The sequence below is a fragment of the Pseudorasbora parva genome, chromosome 9, assembly GCF_024679245.1.
Source record: "Pseudorasbora parva isolate DD20220531a chromosome 9, ASM2467924v1, whole genome shotgun sequence".
Lineage (NCBI taxonomy): Eukaryota > Metazoa > Chordata > Actinopteri > Cypriniformes > Gobionidae > Pseudorasbora > Pseudorasbora parva.
In genome coordinates this window covers 31,412,736-31,433,839 of record NC_090180.1, presented here as the reverse complement: position 1 = coordinate 31,433,839, position 21,104 = coordinate 31,412,736, and the positions used below count along the sequence as shown (strand labels likewise).

The 21,104-nt window shown below is 39.2% G+C and overlaps 1 protein-coding gene across 1 annotated transcript in view; it reads right to left on the bottom strand.

Annotated features, from left to right (window-relative positions):
• LOC137089647 (histamine H3 receptor) overlaps window positions 1–9,699 on the bottom strand; it is a 52,644-nt gene extending 42,945 nt beyond the window's left edge. Inside the window, exons 1-2 of the mRNA XM_067453213.1 lie at window positions 9,406–9,699; window positions 3,744–3,910 (exon numbers count right to left, since the gene is read on the bottom strand). Of these exons, the coding sequence (XP_067309314.1) occupies window positions 3,744–3,910; window positions 9,406–9,697 (459 nt within the window). The 5' untranslated portion in view covers window positions 9,698–9,699. The remainder of the gene's footprint in view (window positions 1–3,743; window positions 3,911–9,405) is intronic.
• Between the last annotated feature and the right edge of the window lie 11,405 nt (window positions 9,700–21,104).

The following is a 21,104-nucleotide window of genomic DNA, read 5'->3' as shown; positions in this document are numbered from 1 at the left end:
ACACGAGGTTGTCCAGATGAAGGTCAAAGGGATGACCCTTTCAGCTATTGCAAAAGAAGTTGGTCATTCCAAAGCTGTAATTTCTAGAATAGTGAAGCTTTACAAAGACAATAATTCATTCAAGTACCCCAAAAGGTACGCAAGACCAATGCATGAGAGGACAGGACAATGCAGAGACTTTCAATGAGGAATTGTTCAACACTGAAGCTGGAATTACTCGCCAGTTCAGAGCTGAACACAGTAAGGATCTGTCTCGCCATACAGTGTCTTGTCATTAAAGAGAATTCAGACTGAATGCTCACTCTGGAGTGACCAAGCCTCTCATCAGCAGAAAGAATCAAAAGGCTACTAACCTTTGCTGAGGAGCATGTTGTGTGAACAGAGGAGAACTGGTCCAAAGTTCATTTTAGTGATGAATGCAAGTTTAATTTATTTGTGTCTGATGGGAAACATTATGTCCGCCATCAAACTGGGGAAAACTTGAACCCAAAGTGCACAAACAAGTCAGTGAAAGATGGAGGAGGAAGTGGCAGGGTTTTGGGGATGTTTCTGCAGCAGGAGTTGGGCCTATTATACAGCTACATGGCAGAACCTCAGAACCTGTTTATCAGAACATCCTTCTGCAACATGTGGTTCCTTCACTGCGAGCATCTCCCAATCAGCCCGCAATTTTTATGCAAGACAATGCCCCATATCACACTGCAAAACGGGTAAAGCAGTTCCTTGAAAGTGAGAACATTGAAATAATGAAATGGCCAGCCCAGAGTCTGATTTAACCCCATTGGAAATCTATGTAAAATCACTGGCGACAAAGTTATGGCTTAGAAACCCACTACAGTTACTGAACTATGGAAGAGACTGGATGAAGAGTGGACCAAGATCACACCAGAGCAGTGTGAGTATCTAGTGATGTCCTGTGGCCGCAGATGTGCTGAGCTCATTCAAAGCAAGGGCCTCTATACTTCCTACTAATGTTTTACTGCTGAAAGCATCACATTTTAGTTGTAATGTTTTTTTTGTGCTGCATTGGTTATTGTTCGCTAATGTTGATCACTGTGTTTTTGACAAAATAAAGGTTTTTGTTGAAGTACCTTGGTATTTTGTAAAACATGCTAGCAGAACAATGGTATAATAACCTTACCTACACCTAATTAGGGTTGGGCACCGAGAACCGGTTCCAACTTGGAACCGTTTAAAAAATAACGATTCCATTGGAATCGTTTAGAAAATGTATTTTCGGTTCCGATCTTCGGTTCCAAGCGCGCAAGTTTTGGTTTCCATGGCCACCTGATTTCCGGTGCTTGCGCGCACGCTTGTTCTTTTAGTCATGGAAGCCCGGTAAGCGGCTCTAAAGTGTGGATTTATTTCACTTTTAAAAGCCTGTGTCGGCACAGTGCAGCTAGTGTTGTCAAAAATATCGATACTGAAATATCTAAAAAGATACGATAGCCTGCTCAGCCTACACAATCGATCCCAGCTGCTCTCCTCTCCTCTCCTCTCCGACCGACAGCCAGTTGACACGCAGCCGCATATTCTCATTCAGCCGGTTAACCTCTGAACACGACGGACGTGCGTTCTGCTGGACTTTTCCTTACGACAGCGTGTTAGTGTTAGTGTGTGTGATTGGTCTGAATTTCGCACGGGATTGCACATAATTCTACGAATCCCCGCAGATTTCAAGCTTATATCTGAAGCGCACACACACATAGCCTACCGTAATAAAGCCTCCCCTGTCATACAATGCTTCTTTTTCCAGCTTATTATTGGTCAAATACAATCAACCAAATTCTCAGTGCACATTTTGAACAGTATGTAAACACAGTCTTAAACAATTCAGGAAGAAATGAAGAATGAGTAACAGGAACAGTTCAGGATCAATGAGTGCGGCAGCTCTTAAAGGGACCACAGTCATTTGTTATTCAAAGTCAAACTACAAAAAGACAAACGATCACACTGCTCTTGACTGATCAACTTGTCTAACTTTAATGGTTTTATATGAAAATATTTATTTTTTTGCAAAAAACATTATCCAATGTTATTTTAAATGTATTTCTGACCTGAATGTTAGACCTACCTGAAAAAATAAAGCAGTCTATTTATTTTATATATTTTATTCTATTGTATTTATTTGTGCTGTTTTTTGTAATATGTAACTTTGTTTATTCAATTTACCATTCAAAATCAAGCTTACTTGTGCTGTGTGTAAACTATTGCAACACAATTACCCCGTTGTAAAAAATACATTGAGTTAACAAATATTTGTGAGATAATTTTAATAGTAATCGATCAATGTTTATATATGAGAAAAAGCTTAAAAGCTTTATCATATAAAGGGATCTCTTCAGAAGAAATGTTTGATTGCCTAGACTTTCAAAAGACAGACAAAAAAATATATATATATATATAAAAAATATCTAATTGACAATATATGCAGCGTTTTTCACCCGTTGTACTGAAAATAGCATTGAATATCGATGTGACATGTTTTGACTCCACCCCTCAAAGAATCGGAATCGAGAATCGAAAAGAACCGGAATCGAAAGTAAGAATCGGAATCGGAATCAGAATCGTTCAAATCAAAACGATGCCCAACCCTACACCTAATCGTCCTTCAAACTTTAAGCAATGAATATCAACAATATTTCTGGAAAAAAATCTAATGTTTATAAATAGTTTTCAAATTTTGATCTCCACTGTATTTACGAAGCCGGTGCATTGCAATTACATTTGAAGCTCCAGTTGCTATAGACGCGTGTTTATCTCTGTACAGCCTGAATTATTATTATTTTTTAATCATGATTTAAGCATTTCGAAACAGCTAGGTGTTGTTAGATTTGATTGGTGATTTCAAATCTGAAATTTAATCGTAAGCTTGGCGAACATTTTTGGATAATTTTATGTTTCCCCATTCAAAGAGATAGGAGCTGCACTCTGAAAAGCGTTTCAAAGATGGCCGCAGAATGACATGACTTGTCTTAAAGGGACTTATATTACCGCAAGAGTGTAATAAAACCGGGTTCAAAGCCTCTCAATTGCTCTTTAACATGCTAAAATATATGCAATGACATTGCATGGCAGTATATGTCATTTGATGAATTACAGCTGTCATGATCTCTTGAAAAAGTTCTCAAACATTCTTTTTAAATAACAAGCTAAATGTAATAAAACATTTAGGTTATTGCACGTGAGAATAAATCCCTTCAATACATCAGTATTGAAGTAGCTTCTTAAAAACCAACCCTAATATGAAGCAACATACAATAATACAGCTTACTACTCACCTGTTGACATCTTCATATTCCACACGCAGGCACACAGACAACACAGTAAATCTAACCAAATCCAGTTGATTTAATTAGTTATTTACACTTCGGGGTTCCACATAGATTAACACATGTGGTTTTGTGTTAATAAGATTTAATAATGATCAAGTTTTCCATAATTCTGAGACTTTTGATAAGTACTGTATCATTTTGTTGGTTAATACAGAAGCATGAGCCTCATAATCTTATTAATTTCTAATATGTGCTACTCCATAATATTCTGCATCCAAGATCGACTTTCATAAGGCTAATAAACAAAACAAATAAGTCACTGTGTCTGTGCATGTTTCTAAATTAATGCGTTTCATGAATAGTGCTTGTTGCTTTTGTTTGTTCTGCTGGTCGCCGTGAGCTAAGAATGCTGAGTCACACTGCTATCACTCCATATTAAAAAATATTGTGCATAAAATTAGACCTCACCGCTTTTGTAACAGAGAGATAACGGTCATAGCTGATGAGTACGATGTTGAAGACCGAAGCGGTGCAGAGAAGGTAGTCTACGACAAGCCACAGCTTGCAAAGTCCTTTACCCAGCATCCATTTCCCTGTCAAGATGTAGGGCATATACACGGGTATGCAGAAAGCACCTGTGGGACACACCAACCAGAAGCCAAAATTATAGTCATTCTTCATAAAAAGCGAAATAATTTGTGTTGTTACAGCATTTTATTTTTTTGTCCAATCAGGGAGGAGGAAAGAAAGAATTTTGTTATGGTTGCACATTCAATGCAATTTCAAGAGTAAAGACGAGGTTACATTAGCTAAATTATTTGTTTAAAAAAAGCCTATTGCCTATTGTTAGCATGGCTCACACAGAAGTCACTTTTAAAACAAGCAGCTTTCTGTTTATCAAATTGAGCCCATTTCAAAATCGATGTGGGTAACACTTTCACTCTCAGGCAGATTGCATACAGATTGTGTGGGTTCCTATTGAAATTTTTGCTACGGAAATTTGTTTAACTAAAAATTGACCACACATCTTCCTTAATTATCCCAGATGATAACATTCTCAGGTGCTCATGAAATATAGATGCCTGAGGTCAAATGTACAATAATACAAAAAAATTGTGAACCACAATAACACACTATGTCAAAATGCATGTTGTAATACATTACAAAGTGTGTTTAGACATAGACATTCATGAATTCACATTGCATTTGAATAGGCAACAATTATTTGAGAGCAAAACAAACAAACAAAAAAACATGCTTAGACAACATGCACAAAAACCCCGCTGCTCGCGACGACACATTAATGTCTTAAGACACGAACCGATCGGTTTCTGTGAGAACACTGAACAGTATTTGTTATTTTTTAACTCATATCCTGACGACCAGGGGCATAGTTTATGGGGGGGATGGGGGGAGGTAACCCCCCCAATATTCAAGTGCATCAGTTACAACCCCCCCCCCCCCCCCCCAATATTTCAACATGAAAATCACAGTGGATCAAATGAAAAATATGTAGAATTAATTTATTTTGTAACAATAGTTTTGTTTTGTTAGATAGATAGATAGATAGATAGATAGATAGATAGATAGATAGATAGATAGATAGATAGATAGATAGATAGATAGATAGATAGATAGATAGATAGATAGATATCCAATAACAATACACATAAAACTATCTATCTATCTATCTATATAAAATATGACGCAGCACACCAACGTTCAACCCCCCAATGTTCGAACCAAATCTACGCCCTTGCCGACGACTCTCATCTAGTGTTCCCATCTGCTATTATTTTCGTCTGATAAGGTCAAACTGGTGCGATCATAGATATATACCATGTAGATTTCTCATTCGACCGATCCGCGCAGGCACTAATGAGGATTATATATATATATATATATATATATATATATATATATATATATATATATATATATATATATATATATATATATATATATATAAAACAGTTTGACCTTATCGGACGGAAGTAATATCGGATAGGAACACTAGATGAGAATCGTCGGGATATGAGGTAAAACAAATAACATGAATAGCCTACTGTTCGGTTTCTCAAAGAAACCGATCGGTTCGTGCATGGGCGTAGATTACGCGGGGGACGTGTCCCCCTCACTTTTAATAAAATGTATTTTTGTCCCCCGCACTTTTACTGGGTCTCACCGATCCTTGTCGACCCGCTCCGAGCGGGATCCGAACCGGCGTTACCTGCGCGGGGGCGGGCAAGTTAACAGGGACGCTAAAAACAGCTTTCTTTAATCTCTGTTGATAGCGCGCTTCTTGAGATCACGGGCAAGTGTATTTACATAGAAACCAATGTGAATACATCAAGATTTAAATTCAGAGACAAAAAATAATCTATGCATGACCTGTCATTTTATTCGCATCTAAATATGAGGAGGGCGCTCTCTCACAGAATGTCAAACGTGGATTCGTAGAGGTAATATATAGTCACGCTGTAGCTGAGCTGAAGGAAAACAATCGTTATGAGTGATGAAACGTGACGACGACAATCAGACGATTGCGACCATATATGCTTTATGTGTGTTTTTCAAGTCATCTCAATGTAGGCTATTTATTGACAATAAAGTATAGGCCATCATATGAATAGGCTAATTCAGTTTTTAATGTTAAGTATATTCTGCTCACCAAGGCTGCATTTATGTAATCAAAAATAGTTCAAACAGTAATATTTTGAAATATTATTACAAATTAAAACAGCTTTTTTCCTATGTGAATATATAGTAATTTATTCCTGTGATCAAAGCTGAATTTATCATCATTACTCCAGTCTTCAGTGTCCTATGATCCTTCACTGATCATTCTCATATGATGATTTTATAATCAAGAAACATTTATGATTATTATCTGTGTTGAAAACAGTTGTGCTGCTTAAAAATGTTGTGGAAACCATGATAGCCATGTAATACATGTTATTTTTCAGGATTCTTTAATGAATAGAAAGTTCAATGGATAGCATTTATTTGCATTCATTAAATAAATTATTATCTTTTGTAATATTAAAAATATCACTTGTGATCAATTTAATGCATGTCTGATCAACAAAAGTATTAATTTCTCTCTTTTTTAATTTTACCACAAATGTTTAGATGGTTTCCACAAAAATTAAGCATCACCATGAGCAGCACAACTGATAATAATCATAAATGTGTGTTGATCATCAAATCCTCATATGAGAATGATTAGTGAAGGATCATGTGACACTGAAGACTGGAGTAATGATGATAAATTCAGCTTTGATCCCAGGAATAAATCACACTTTACTATATCGTCACATAGAGAACAGCATGGTTTACATTAGAATATATATTTTTTTACATTGCATAAAATCTATGGAGTCTTAATCCACAAGTGTTTGTATGGCTAGTATATAAACCAATCGTAAAATTGGCACAAAAAATAGGAGAATAATATTATAAATATTAATTAGTGGTTATTGTTCAGCAGTGTATTTGATATCTTGCCCAATTAAAAGCAAGAGATACGATAAATTATATTGGTCCAAAAAAATACAAATAATTTCTGTCCCCCTCACTTCTGAAAAGATGGCTACGCCCCTGGGTTCGTGTCTTAAAGAGGTGATGAAATGAGAAATCAACTTTCCCTTGAGCTTTGACATATACAAGGTCATGGTAATATAAGAATATCCTCTACGTTTCAGAGCTAAAAACTTCCTTGTTAGTCAAAGAAAAGCTTTTATAGACACCAGGCCCAGCAAACGGTCTTGTGCTTCATTCTTACGTCATTGCGCTACAAAACACACCTCTACAGCGCGTCTAATCCAGTAGCCTCGCCCACCGACTCATGGAGGGCTCGTGCTAGCTGGTTAACAACAATAAACATGCAGAGGAAGATAGCAAGATATTGCGCTATTCCTGGTTGTGGAAGAACACGGTCGCTGCATAAGCTTCCTTCGGATCCTAATATTAGTAATGTGTGATTGAACTTTATTTTTAATGAAGTTCCAGCTAACGTGGGAAAGACATGTTCACTTCAGTTCAATGCGGGATCGTTTGTAAACAAATCTCCGGTCGATGTTGGATTTGGATCCGACAGGAGGAATGATGCAACACACACGTGAGTAAAACGTGTTTTTACTTTTTTACAGTTTTCATTTCAAATCTTAGGATGTTATCTCTAAAACTTTATCAATTTTATGAGATTGTGTTCTGAGTTTTTAGAGAAGGCGGATAAGATGCTAATAAAATATGTTATTGCCCTGTAAACACCCATTTGCAGTCTACTGTCTAATGTCTGGTGAGGAGAACTGTCCCATTCATGTTGTTCTCACTCAACGAATCTTTCACACCTCTGCTTGTATAAGATCTAATCTTCAATATTCTTTTATCATTTTTAAAAATATGACAGAATAGCGTCAGGTGCAGCAGGGGTATTAGTGCTACAGTTAGCATCAAGCTACCTTACACAATTTAAAAGATTAATATTACACTTTAACTCAAAACTCACTGTCACTGCCATCTAGTTGTATCATAAACAGTGGTCAGATATTGAAGCTGTCTTTAATCTGTCCAATGATACTTAGTTGGTCCGGTACACAAAAGTACACAAGTGTAACTATATCTTGAGAGCACTGCAATTTTAACTGCACATGAATATATTCAATGTGAAGGGTAAATGTTATTCTGCATCAAATTAAATGCCATATATTCTCCAGCAGGCAGGAATTTTTAATGACTTGTATGTAAGAATAGATATGTGGAGATTTATTATAGCAATATAATAATTAGAATATAATAGAGTTCATTAGAGTATAAAAAGCACTAATCTAATCACATACAATTAGTCAAGGTTTCCAATGAGAAATAAGAGAGTAAAAGAGATCAATAGAGGCATGACAATAAAGATGAGAAGCCTCAGAATTCAAGTAAGCGCCCAAGCGATACTTTGCATAGAGACCGTCATGTGCCAGCCAACCAGCAGTCATTGAAATGACTGAGAATGTTAATGATAGCTTTCTCCAGATATTACAGACTCGTGGTTAGCACTTCTTTGAGGATAAGAAATGAATGAAAACATGTTAATATTGCGGAATGGATAACAATGATTTATCTGTAGCAGCATAACCGTGTTTACGGTGAAACATGAACCCACCATAGAAGATAATGTCCAACACTTGCAAAAAAAACTGCCCCTATTGCTGATACAGGTACGTCCACTAAAGTACAGTTGCAATTAGCTGTACGAGACTGTTATGCCTTAAAGGAATTTCATTCAGTTACGTTTAAGCTTCACATCTCAACAGTTTCATGCTTTCCTCAACAGTTGTTAGAATTTTTTTTTTCTTTTTTTTTTTTTTTTTTACTGTGGTAGCAATCTAGTAATCATCAAGAATCATTTGTCATCACTAGAACATACAAGGGTGGACACATATAATGCATCACATACAGTGATTAATGAGTTTAAAAAGCAGTATTTTTATTATAATTTTAGATATGACAAGGCGAGATTGTGACAATACAGAGAGAAAAAATTAAAAATGCTTGTAAGTCATGTTATTTCTGTGCCAAAGCAAAATGTATTTAATACAGAAAATGCACAATTATGTGATAAATAAGGGCAACAGAACACCCTGTCCACACTTTTCACTTTAATGCAGTGCTACACCTACATCAGAACTCTATTGACTGTATAGCTTTAATTAGTTTTTATTTTATTTATTTTTTACTGAGATAAATACAAGTACGGTATTATGTGTATGCACACATTATTAAACTTATGTTTCACATAAATAATTAATGTTCGTTTAATTATTATTTATTTAATTATTTATTTATTTAAGCACCCCAGCAACATGCAGTCTGAGGCTAGTGTATATTTAGATGATAATCTTACTATTTAAAAACTACATTAATTCTTAAAATTAACATTTTATTAAGAGTTTATTAAGTTTTATATTATGATAGCAATATTTCAGACAAACCAGTCCTCCACATTGTTAAAATGTAGCATATTCAACCTAGAATCTTGTCGAACACGGAAACATTTCAGATGTTTGGTTAAAACAGACCAGAAGCTTAAAAAGGCAATTTATAAAACTTCTCTGTGAACTTTAAAGTAATTACTTACCAACGAGAAAGTCTGAGATGGCCAGGTTTAGTAGGAAATAATTGCTCTGTTTGCGCAAACTCTTGTCCATCTTGAAGGCGACGATGACCAGTGCGTTTCCACACACAATCACAGCAATCAATATGACCATCATGACCGTGAGCAGCGCGAGCACCGGACCCGCGAACCCCGCGTCTCTCCTCACGGCGGTCCAGTTACTGACCGTGTGTTCACGGCTCATATTGGGGTCACCGTGATGGTTACCCATCGAGAGCTTCACGGTCTTCAGATCAGTCTTGTTCATGTGTCTCATGAAGGATGAATTGGTCCGGTAAATGTCTCGTGTGCGCGCAGTTGACGCCCCTCTCCCGTTCCCACGTGGCGCGTCAATAGCAATTTACTATTCGGTGATCCGATTTACTGAGAATCCGCGTCACGTAAAATTAACAGAACATATAAGCATTTAAGGAGGTAAAAAGCTTATCTTTATCGTACCTGTAGATTAACACCTGAATATCATTATCTTACCTGTATATCTCATTACACTTAAAGTGTAATAGGCTAAAACAGCTAGATTTCTTGACTGAAATTGCAGTGACTTCAAAGACAGAGCTATGGTGACCAAGTTAACAAAATAGCTGTCCAAAGGCCATTGACATTTTTTTAACTGCATTTATTACTGTAATTTGACTGCAAGACAGACATTGAAAGTTACAGCACATGTCTCATTAAAGGAGTTGACTTCAGAATTCAAATTTCCTGGTATTTTGCTCACCCCCATGTGATCTAACATGTCTTTCTTTCTTCAGTCCAAAAGTTATGCTATAGTGGACTTAAATGGGGTAAAACGGGTTAAAGATCCAAACTGCAGTTTCAATGCAGCTTCAAAAAGCTCTACATGATTCAAGCCAGGAATAAGGCTCTTATCTAACGAAACAATGTCATTTTCAAAAAAAAAAAAAAAAAAAAAAAAACAAGCACAAGGCTTCTCTTGCACTGATCTGTGCCAGATATTACGTCATCACATTGGAAAGGTCACACGTGTCGTACTGTAAGTGGAAGTATACCGACCCAGGGCCGCAAAACTCGCCATAATTTTCTTCAAAATCGTCCGAAATTGTTGTTTTACCTTTTTGTTTGATTTAGTGGCACATTCATTGTGTAAACACTGGGTCGGTACTACCACCTGTGTCATGCGTGACCTTTCCAAAGTGATTACATTATGTGGCGCATTTGTTTTTTAAATGGCAGAGGTTTTGGATAGATAAGACTTTTATTCCTTTGCTGGGATTGTGACAAGCAATTTTAAACTGCAATTTAAACCTTCAACCGATTGCCCCCCCCCCCCCCCCCCATTGAATTATTGTTACATTTTAATTTGTTACATTTATATTGCGCTTTTCTGGGTACTCAGAGTGCTTTACATACAATTTGGACATTGAAGGTCCAAATTGCAGTTTAAATGCAGCTTCAAAGAGCTTGACACAATCCCAGCCAAGGAATAAGGGTCTTATCTATCCAAACCATCGGCCATTGCCAACAAAAAAAACAAACAAATACTTTTTAAACACAAATGCTTGTCTTGCTCTGCAATGTGCCACGTATTATGTAATCACATTGGAAAGGTAATAAAAGTACATGTGATTTTTTTGTATTTTATTTTTAATACATTTGCAAATATTTCAAACAAACTTCTTTCACATTGTCATTACACGGTATTGTTTGTAGAATTGAGGCATTTTTTTTGGAATAAGACTGTAACATAACAGCATGTGGAAAAAGATAAGCGCTGTGAATACTAAAGCCTAGTTCAGACTGCACGATTTTCAAACTCGTCGGGTCACTGCTCTATTCACACTTCATGACTATCTGGGGTATCATTCAGTCACTGCTGTGTTCACACTGCACGATGGTTTGACGACAGAGGAGTTCACACTGCATGACTGAACAAGAGGAAGAATCGCCGACAACTCTCTCTCTCTCCCGTGCGCAAACTACGTTTTCCAAACACACGTGCGATGTGACGAGTAAACAACGCGAGATCACACGTGCGTCAGACCGGAGTTCTCGCGCAAGACTTTGAATTGTTATTTAAAATGATAAACTGCACAAAGTTTGCTTCAAATTGTATGTGCGCTGATTTTTTGAGAAAAAGAAAAAATATTATGGCGGAGGAAATTGTTGGAGAGACAGAGGGAGCCAGGATTGTGTTCTGCAATGAGAGTTTGAGGTAAATTAACAATTTTGTAATGTGCTGCTGCTGTGGCTGGATGTGCAAATGTTTGGGCTTTGTTTCTGTTTGATGGAATTGTAAATAGATCTATTAAAATACTGATATTCTGCTCTATAACTCCTCCCTGAACCTCCCGCTGCCCTGTATCTCACTCTTTTATTGGCTGTCGGTCATCGCCGATGTAATTTTCAGTCAGAACGCAGTTCACACAGTAGGAGTTTGAATCGCCGACAGGTCCAGATATTTAGCATGCCAAATATCTCACAGGCGTCGGCGACTCGTCGGCGATTCTCTCTGATCGTGTCTTTGATTATTCACACTGCGTGATTGTCACTCGCGTGCACGAGCACCGATTTGCCTATGATCTCGGGCATTTGTCGGCGATTTCACAAAACCTGTCGGCGACTCAAAATCGGGGCAAAAATCGGGCAGTGTGAACTAGGCTTAAGGGGGGAATCTCCTCAACCACCGCTAATGTGCAGCATCCACCTGGATGATGCGATGGCAGCCATTTTGCGTCAGAAAGCCCACCAGACACCAGCTGATTAGTGGAGAGGAGACAGGGTGATGAAGCCAATTAGTATATCGGGGTGATTAGTCAATGATGGACAGGTGCCATTACGGAGCTAATCTACTACTCTTTTTCTGTAGGACATCCTGGGATTTTTAAGTACCACAGAGTCAGGACCACGGTTTAATGTCTCATCGGAAGGACAGAGTCCACTATATGGAGAAAAAATCCTGGAATGTTTTTCTAAAAAATAAAATAAAATAAAAACTTGAATTGAGTAGGACATTTTAATTCTATAAACTAAACTAACTATAAAACTTTTTTTAAAAATTATTATTCCTTTATTTAACCAGGGGAAATCATATTGAGACTATTGTCTTTTTCAAATGATCCCTGGCCAAGAAAGGCAGCACTTAAAAATGTATCAGCACCTCAGTAACACCTAACAAGGACAAAAGTTAAATATAACAACAAACAAAATAACCAGAAAAGGCAGAAGAAGAAAAAACAGCAGCCTATATACAATTGCACTTATGGTTGAAGGTTTCTTTGATATATAATTTAAAATCATTAAGTGGAATTATAGTGCCTGCATCATTTATGCATTTGGCTCTATAATTGTCACCTTTTGACTTTGTTTCACTTTCATTCACTTTATGCAGGGCCGTGCACAGACATTTTGAGGGGCAGTGGCCCAAACCAAAAAAGGGGCATTAAGGGGATTGAGCATCATCTTAATGTAGAGAATGAATAACAAACCTTTTACAATCATACTGTAAATACATTTGTTAGGCTTTAGAGCTAATTAAATTTGTTTTTCTAATTATTCTTCCAAAAAAATGATTCTAGGCTAATTTGATCTCTTTTCTATTTTACATTTTTGTTGGAGATTTAAGTAGAAATGAGAATCACTAAAATTATTGAATATATTTTGAGACAAAGGTATTGTTTATGGTATTTGGGGTAAAAAGGCATATTTAACATGATGATAAACAGCTGACTGACTTCCATTTGTTGACATGACATGGTTAAGATTCAGCTGGTAAATATCTTAAGTTGGGTGTCCATCTTAAAGGTAACATCCTATTTATAATAAAAATATGATAATCATATAATACAAATATATTTAGTTGTTACACCGATACAACTTTATTAAATTATTATGGGATCTCAGTGTTTTCAGATTATTTACTTAAAAATTAGTTTCTGTATTTTAAAAATATTTTTATATTAACATTTACTGAACAATGGTTGATTATTTTATTAATCAAAATAAACAGAAAATACTGCAAACGTTGCTAGAGATTTTTTGAAAGCATTAACGTTTAATGCTTAAAAATGCCTAAATTTTTCTTAGGGTGTGCTTGTACCCTGATACAATTTATTTATATTTATAATAATAGCCTTTATTACCTTTTTTTAAATTGTGTATACGATTAATATGGTTTAAATAAAATATCATAAATATGACATGTTATAGATAATAGTATTAACTCGTAAAATTGATTATAATCAGAAATCTATTTTACAGGAGTTAAAGAGTGACAAACTGTCAGCAATATTCAGTATAGCCAACACTATGGCGATTTACCCGCTGGCATGCTGAAGCTTTGAATCCATGTTTGCACTGTTGAAACAAACAAACTAGCTACTAATTTGCGGATCAACCACTGTCTGTATGTGGATCGTAGTTTGTAGCTAATATTCTTCGACATTCTTTAACTGCCGTCTCCACAGAGAGCGAACACCGCCGCAGACTTTGAGCGATGCTGCGGAGCGAGCAGGAAAACACGGAACGGATTAGCGGAATTAGTGGATTTTTAGCGTAACAGAATGCTTTTATGGGAATCCTCTGAGGGTGAGGGAGGGAAGAGGGCAAGAGGGGCACCTTAGCCGATGAGGGCAAAGGGGCAGTGGCTCTAGCCACCGGGCCACCCCCCTGTGCACGGCCCTGACTTTATGGTTGTTTAGTTTGCCTTTGTTCCTGCCATAATTAGTTGTCATGGTTACTAAGTATGTTACTAAGCGGACCTGTTTTGTATGTAGTTTGTTTGCCTGTGTATTTAAGTCCTTCATTTCTTTCTGTTGATTGTCTAATTAATTTTGACACCTTACCAACAGAATGAAAGCCTGTCAACAAAGACGGCATCACTTTATAGTTAAATGTCCCTAGGATTAAAAATTGAAGTTTTTAATGGGTTTCAATGGGGACATTTGTGTCCCTAAAGTCCTGAGTTTAAATATCCACGGTTTAAAAAAAATAAATAAAACGAAACTAATATTAAACAAAATGGCATTAAAAGGTATATAAATCAAACTTCTCTTAAGTGACACTGTCTGGCAGTGACGGCGGTTGTTAAAGGGTTAGTTCACCCAAAAATGAAATTGATGTCATTAATGATTCACCCTAATGTCATTCCACACCCGTAAGACCTCCGTTCATCATCGGAACACAGTTTAACATATTTTATATTTTAGTCTCAGAGCATAATGCAGTCAATGTCCACTTCACTGTCCATGTCCAGAAAGCTAATAAAAACATCATCAAAGTAGTCCATATGTGACATCAGTTGGTTGATTAGAGTCTCTTGAAGCATTAAAAATACATTTTGGTCCAAAAATATCAAAAACTACGATTTTATTCAGCATTGTCTTCTCCTCCATGTGCCTCCAAAAAGAATCAAACGGTTAATGAATCAGTGAATCGATCAAAGATTCGGGTTGCCAATATCACGTGATTTCAGCAGTTTGTCACTTCAGAATCATTGATCGACAATCATTTTTGGGTGAACTAACCCTTTAAATTTACAGCATGAAGCAGCATCTCAAAGTGCTTCCCCTGAGCACTGAGTTTTAACAGACCAGAACTATCGCAAGAGCTGTTCTAAGTGTATGACTACAAAGGTCATCCCGCCCCTACAGGGCCTCTTCTCTTAATGACTGTTTTTCAATCAACATCAACAAAAAGAACGTGAAATATCAACCCACTCCTATACGTCCTTTATATTCATCAGATGATCTCTTCTAATAATAATAATTATTATTTGTTACATTTATATAGCGCCTTTTCTGGGTCCTCAAAGCACTTAGTTGAACCCTAAAGCCACAAGATGCATTATACAACAAAAGATAAGAAGACGCTCTGCTCATTAAGAACTGGTCTGGAAAATGTTTGCTCATGAAGAGCATTGCTCCACCGCTGACAGCGAGAGACAAGTGTCAGTGAGGCTTGTAGACCTTCACAACAGTAATTGGCCTGAAGTACGAATTTCAGAAATTAGGCCTACTGCGAGGAATGCTGAATAAATTTGTTGTGAAAATGCTAATATTGAAACAACTGGCTCAGCCCACCAGTGTTGGGGAAACTGAAACTAGTTAGCTATTCAGAAGTTAAATTTAGTTAAGATTAGGTCTGTGTGATTAATCAACATCGGAAATAAATTGTGTTGTGAGCATGCATAATTTCTAAACTGCCAATATAGGCACGATTTTTACACCAGTCCCGGGGTCGTTCATATGATGTGTCTAAAAAAGTGTGGAAAATGCGGGCCATGCCGCTTTCTTCTTTCCCATGAAGACAAGGAAGTTTCAGCAATGGATAAATGGATTTCCAGCCCTTGCATGTGCTCTGCTACTACACTCACCTAAAGGATTATTAGGAACACCTGTTCAATTTCTTATTCATTAAATTATCTAATCAACCAATCACATGGCAGATGCTTTAATGTATTTAGGGGTGTGGTCAAGAAAATCTTCTGAACTACAAACTGAATGTCAGAATGAACATAAAGAAAGGTGATTTAAGCAATTTTGAGCACGGCATGGTTGTTGAGCGGGCGGGTCTGAGTATTTCAAAATCTGCTCAGTTACTGGGATTTTCACGCACAACCATTTCTAGGGTTTACAAAGAATGGTGTGAAAAGGGAAAAACATCCATTATGCTGAAGTCCTGTGGGCAAAACAGCAGAAGACCCCACTCATCAGGTACCACTCATCTCTACTGCAAAAATAGGAAAAAGAGGCTACAATTTTCACTAGCTCACCAAAATTGGACAGTTGAAAACTGGAAAATGTTGCATGGTCTGATGAGTTTCGATTTCTAGTGAAAGAGACATTCAGACGGTAGAGTCAGAATTTGGTGTAAACAGAATGAGAACATGGATCCATCATGCCTTGTTACCACAGTGCAGGCTGGTGGTGGTGGTGTAATGCTGTGGGGGATGTTTTATTGGCACACTTTAGGCCCCTTAGTGCCAATTGGGCATTGTTTAAATGCCACGGCCTACCTGAGCGTTGTTTCTGACCATGTCCAACCCTTTATGACCACCATGTACCCGTCCTCTGAAGGCTACTTCCAGCAAGACAATGCACCATGTCACAAAGCTCGAATCATTTCAAATTGGTTTATTGAACATGACTTCATGAGTTCACTTAATTTGTATTGTAAAACAGCTTTTTACAATACTTACGGGTAATCCTAAACGGTGGGAAATACTTAAAGCAAAAGTTCTGTCTCTCACAGTTAAACTTCCACCTAAAACAAGGTGATGGTCACATAGAGAGTGTAAAAGCAATACGCTAAAAAAAGGGACGGAGGACTGTTGGGACCCCAAAAATTGAAGTTACTGGCAAATTAAAAGCTTTGTACTAGAGTCCTGCACGGGTCCATTTTTGGAGACCCGCCCATACCCGCAAGGTTTAGCACCAGATCCGACCCGTGAAAATATCAAAAATAAATCTGCACCTGCCCGTTACCCGACCCGTGCCCACGATAAATCACACACGCTAAAATCATTCAAATTAAAATGCTTTATTTTTTATCCTGCACCTCTCTCAACATCACAACAGCGTCATGAATGGGCTAATGAAACAGGCAAAAATGCCTTTAAAGACTCGTTGTCAACAATTTTAAAAGCTACTCCTCTCACCAACTTTACTTTTACTTCATCCATTGCTACTCCTGCAACGCTCGCTCCTTCTGGGTTACGAGAGGCATCAACAAATGTTTCAATGTCGCAGTGGTGGTGAAGTTATGGGTCAAATGGCATATCCTTGTTGCGTGTATGTGTAATGGTAATTTGGACATAGAAATTGTAATAGCCTACAATATGTTCGAGGGGGGAAGAAGGAGGCGGGAACCGGTGAACATTTAAAAGACTTTAATCAAACAAAACGAAAGTAATGTGGGCAGCCCCTCATGGACATCTGCCACGTGCACACACGTGAAGTTAATAAACGTAATTTCGGGAGGAGTACGCCCATCTAATCTTTCAATTAATACCAAGGTATAAAACCAGCAGCTTACCTCTTCCCCTTTTTGGTTCCTGAAGCATTTGGCCTGCCCAACTCTGCTTGACTGGCTGCGCTGCTCATTTCACCTGTTGATCTCCAGACCGCCGGTCTCTCCGCTCCACATAACAACTCGCCCAAGAAAACCTCTCTCTTCTTCCATCTAGAATCATCACAGGGCTCGGTCGATCCTCATCGCGATGCATCGAGGCCTTCATCATCATCAACATCATCCTCTTCAGCAGTAACGTTAAGCCTCGTACCTCCTGCTGAGGAATGGTCCGTCAACGCGCTCAGGCAAGCGCTATCCAGTGCGGGTTTTCCATTTCACCCAGAGGAATTCAAAAGCGCAACTTCACGATCTGCTCGTGTGCTTTCACCAAAAACTCTCACTCTCACGGCGCATTCAGCGTTCTCGCGGTAACACGCAAACATCAACACAAACAACTGCACGATCTATACGGGCTGTTTCAGTTTCAGTCGGCAGCTGCCGACGCTTTCACGTCCGCCCCTTAATTCGGCCGGCACTATCGCGGCCGCAGACATTAGTTCCGCGTCTGCTCGCAATAGTTCCACGGCCTCTTCGACTGTTACCTTTCACCCTCCCACAGGTAAGTATAGCTTCTTCTGTTCTTCTTTCCACGCTTCCAATATTTCTGTCCTTTTTGGCTTTTATTCTGTTAAATCGAGAAAAGCTATATAATACAATAATTTCTCCTCTGCTATTGGAGCAGGCCCAAAGCGTGAGGCTGCCTCCGCAAACGGTCCTGCCCCCCCTCCCTTAATTTCTTCTCTGCTATAGGTGCAGACCCAAAGCGTGAGGCTGCCTCTGCAAACGGTCCTGCCCCCCCCCCCCTTAATTTCTTCTCTGCTATAGGTGCAGACCCAAAGTGTGAGGCTGCCTCCGCAAACGGTCCTGCCCTCCCCCCCCCTTAATTTCTCCTCTGCTATAGGTGCAGACCCAAAGCGTGAGGCTGCCTCCGCAAACGGTCCTGCCCCCCCCCCCTAATTTCTTCTCTGCTATAGGTGCAGACCCAAAGCGTGAGGCTGCCTCTGCAAACGGTCCTGCCCCACCCCACCCCCACTAATTTTTGCCTCTACTATCAGAGCAGACCCAAGCGTGACGCTGCCTCCGCAGATGGTCATGCCCCTCCCTCTCTTTCCTTTCTCCGCCGCCATTGAAGCCGATCCAAGCATGGGGTTGCTCCCCAAGCTTTCTATTCTCCAACCTTATTCAATCCAGCTTCTGCTTCCTCTACAGTTCATTGCCTCCTTCTCAGCTGCATTGCTCTTACAGTTCCTACTAGATCATTTCTATGGATCCATCACCTGTCTCCACCAAGCCTCTGCGCCTCAATCACCCCAGGTGGTTGGTCCCGTATAGCTCATAAGCCCCGCCCCTCCGTGGTTTCTAATGGATACGAGTTAAACTAAACAATCAAATTACACTTTATATTTTCCAAGATGTTTTCTGTCTTTTAAGGCAGTTTTATCACTATGATTTTATTTCAAGTTTTTGTTTTAAATAAGTTTAGCTTAGTTAGTTGTTTGACGCTATAAAAGTTGTCACTGAGGAACCAGCAGACTTTTTCAGGAGAGGAGTGGAGTTTTTATCTTAATTTCTATATTTCCCAGATTTTGGCATTAATATTAAGAGCATTAGCCCGAAGGGGGACACCGTTCCAACCCCAGCATTGCAATCCTACTGGACAACTTGGAGAGCTTTTTCAAACGATTCCTACAACCAACTTGTTTTCCCAAATTCTCCCTCTTTTTTCATTTTTTGATGTCATACGAGATGTCGACCCAATCTAGTACCATCAAAGTCTATCTCGGCTGCTTTCAATTTCTAATCTACAACCATCCATCCGACCATCTATGATCTCTAAGTTTTAAACAAGAACACCATCCGTTTCCTCATCAAAAGCAATAAACGGATCAAATTAAAAAACTGCCTTTTCATTCCTATCTTCAATCTCCCGACACCCATCCAGCAATATCAATATCTTTCCTTCTCCCTTGCCACAGGGAGGTGCAGATCTCCTCACATCTCGACCCGCTGTTTTCCGATGAGAACAACCTTCCTGTCACCAAGGCAGTGAACTTCATTAAAAAAGCTTCAGCAAATCCCCACCCACTCTGGTAATTAGGCTTACTTATATTCACCTCACTTCTTCCGTAATGGAGCAGACACCACCGCAGGCCAAAAAGGGCTGCCACACCATCAATTAAACTACTGGGTTGGTGGTCCTCAGAGGCCTTTCGATTTTACTTTGTTCGGACCTCAGCCTCATCAAACAAGCCATCTTCACTTGATGCTGCAGTGCTCTGCCAATTTGATACTGCCGCTGCAGTATTTGGATTTACTAGATATCACCGTTGTAGTCCTTCAATTAATGCCACAGTCCCTCGCTTGATGCTCCAGGGCTTTGCTTGCCACTACAGTGCTCCTCCAGTTTAATGCTGCCACTGCAAGTGCCCTTATTATTTAATGCTGCCACTGCAGTGCTCGTCATTTTGATGCTGCCACTGCAGTACTCCAACTATTTAATGCTGCTCTGCAGTGCTCCTCCAGTTTGATGCTGCCACTGTAGTGCTCCTCCAGTTTGATGCTGCCACTGCAGTGCCCCTACTATTTAATGCTGCCGCTGCAGTGCTCCTCCTATTTGATACTGCCACTGCAGTTCTCCTCCTATTTGATGCTGCCGCTGCAGTGCTCCTCCTATTTGATGCTGCCGCTGCAGTGCTCCTACTATTTAATGCTGTCACTGCAGTGCCCTTACTATTTAATGCTGCCACTGCAGTGCTCCTACTATTTAATGCTGCCACTGCAGTGCTCCGTAATTTTGATGCTGCCACTGCAGTGCTCCTCCACTTTGATGCTGCCACTGCAGTGCCCCTACTATTTAATGCTGCCACTGCAGTGATCTGTCATTTTGCCGCTGCTGCAGTGCTCCTCCTATTTGATGCTGCCGCTGCAGTGCTCCTCCTATTTTGATGCTACAGTGCTCCGCCACTTTGACACTGCCGCTGCAGTGCTCCTCTTATTTGATGCTGCCGCTATAGTGCTCCTCCAGTTTGATGCTGCCACTTGCAGGGCTCCTCCCTTTTAATGCTGCTGCTGCAGTGCTCCTCCAGTTTAATACTGCCACTGCAGTTCTCCTCCTATTTGATGCTGCAGTTTTCCTCATATTTGATTCTGTCACTGCAGTTCTCCTCCTATTTTATGCTGCTGCTGCGGTGTTCCTCCTATTTTGATGCTACAGTGCTCCGCCATTTTGATAATGCCGCTGCAGTGCTCCGCCATTTTTACACTGCCAATGCAGTTCTCCTCCTATATTGATGCTGCAGTTTTCCTGCTATTTGATTCTGCCACTGCAGTTCTCCTCCTATATTGATGCTGCAGTTTCCCTGCTATTTGATTCTGCCACTGCAGTTCTCCTCCTATTTGATGCTGCCGCTGCAGTGTTCCTCCTATTTTGATGCTACAGTGCTCCTCCATTTTGACACTGTCGCTGCAGTGCTCCTTCTATTTGATGCTGCCACTGCAGTTCTCCTCCAGTTTAATGCTGCCACTGCAGTGTTCCGCAATTTGATGCTGCCACTGCAGTGTTCCGCAATTTGACGCTGCTGCAGTGCTCCACTAATTTGATGCTGCATCTCTCCTCCAGTTTAATGCTGCCACTG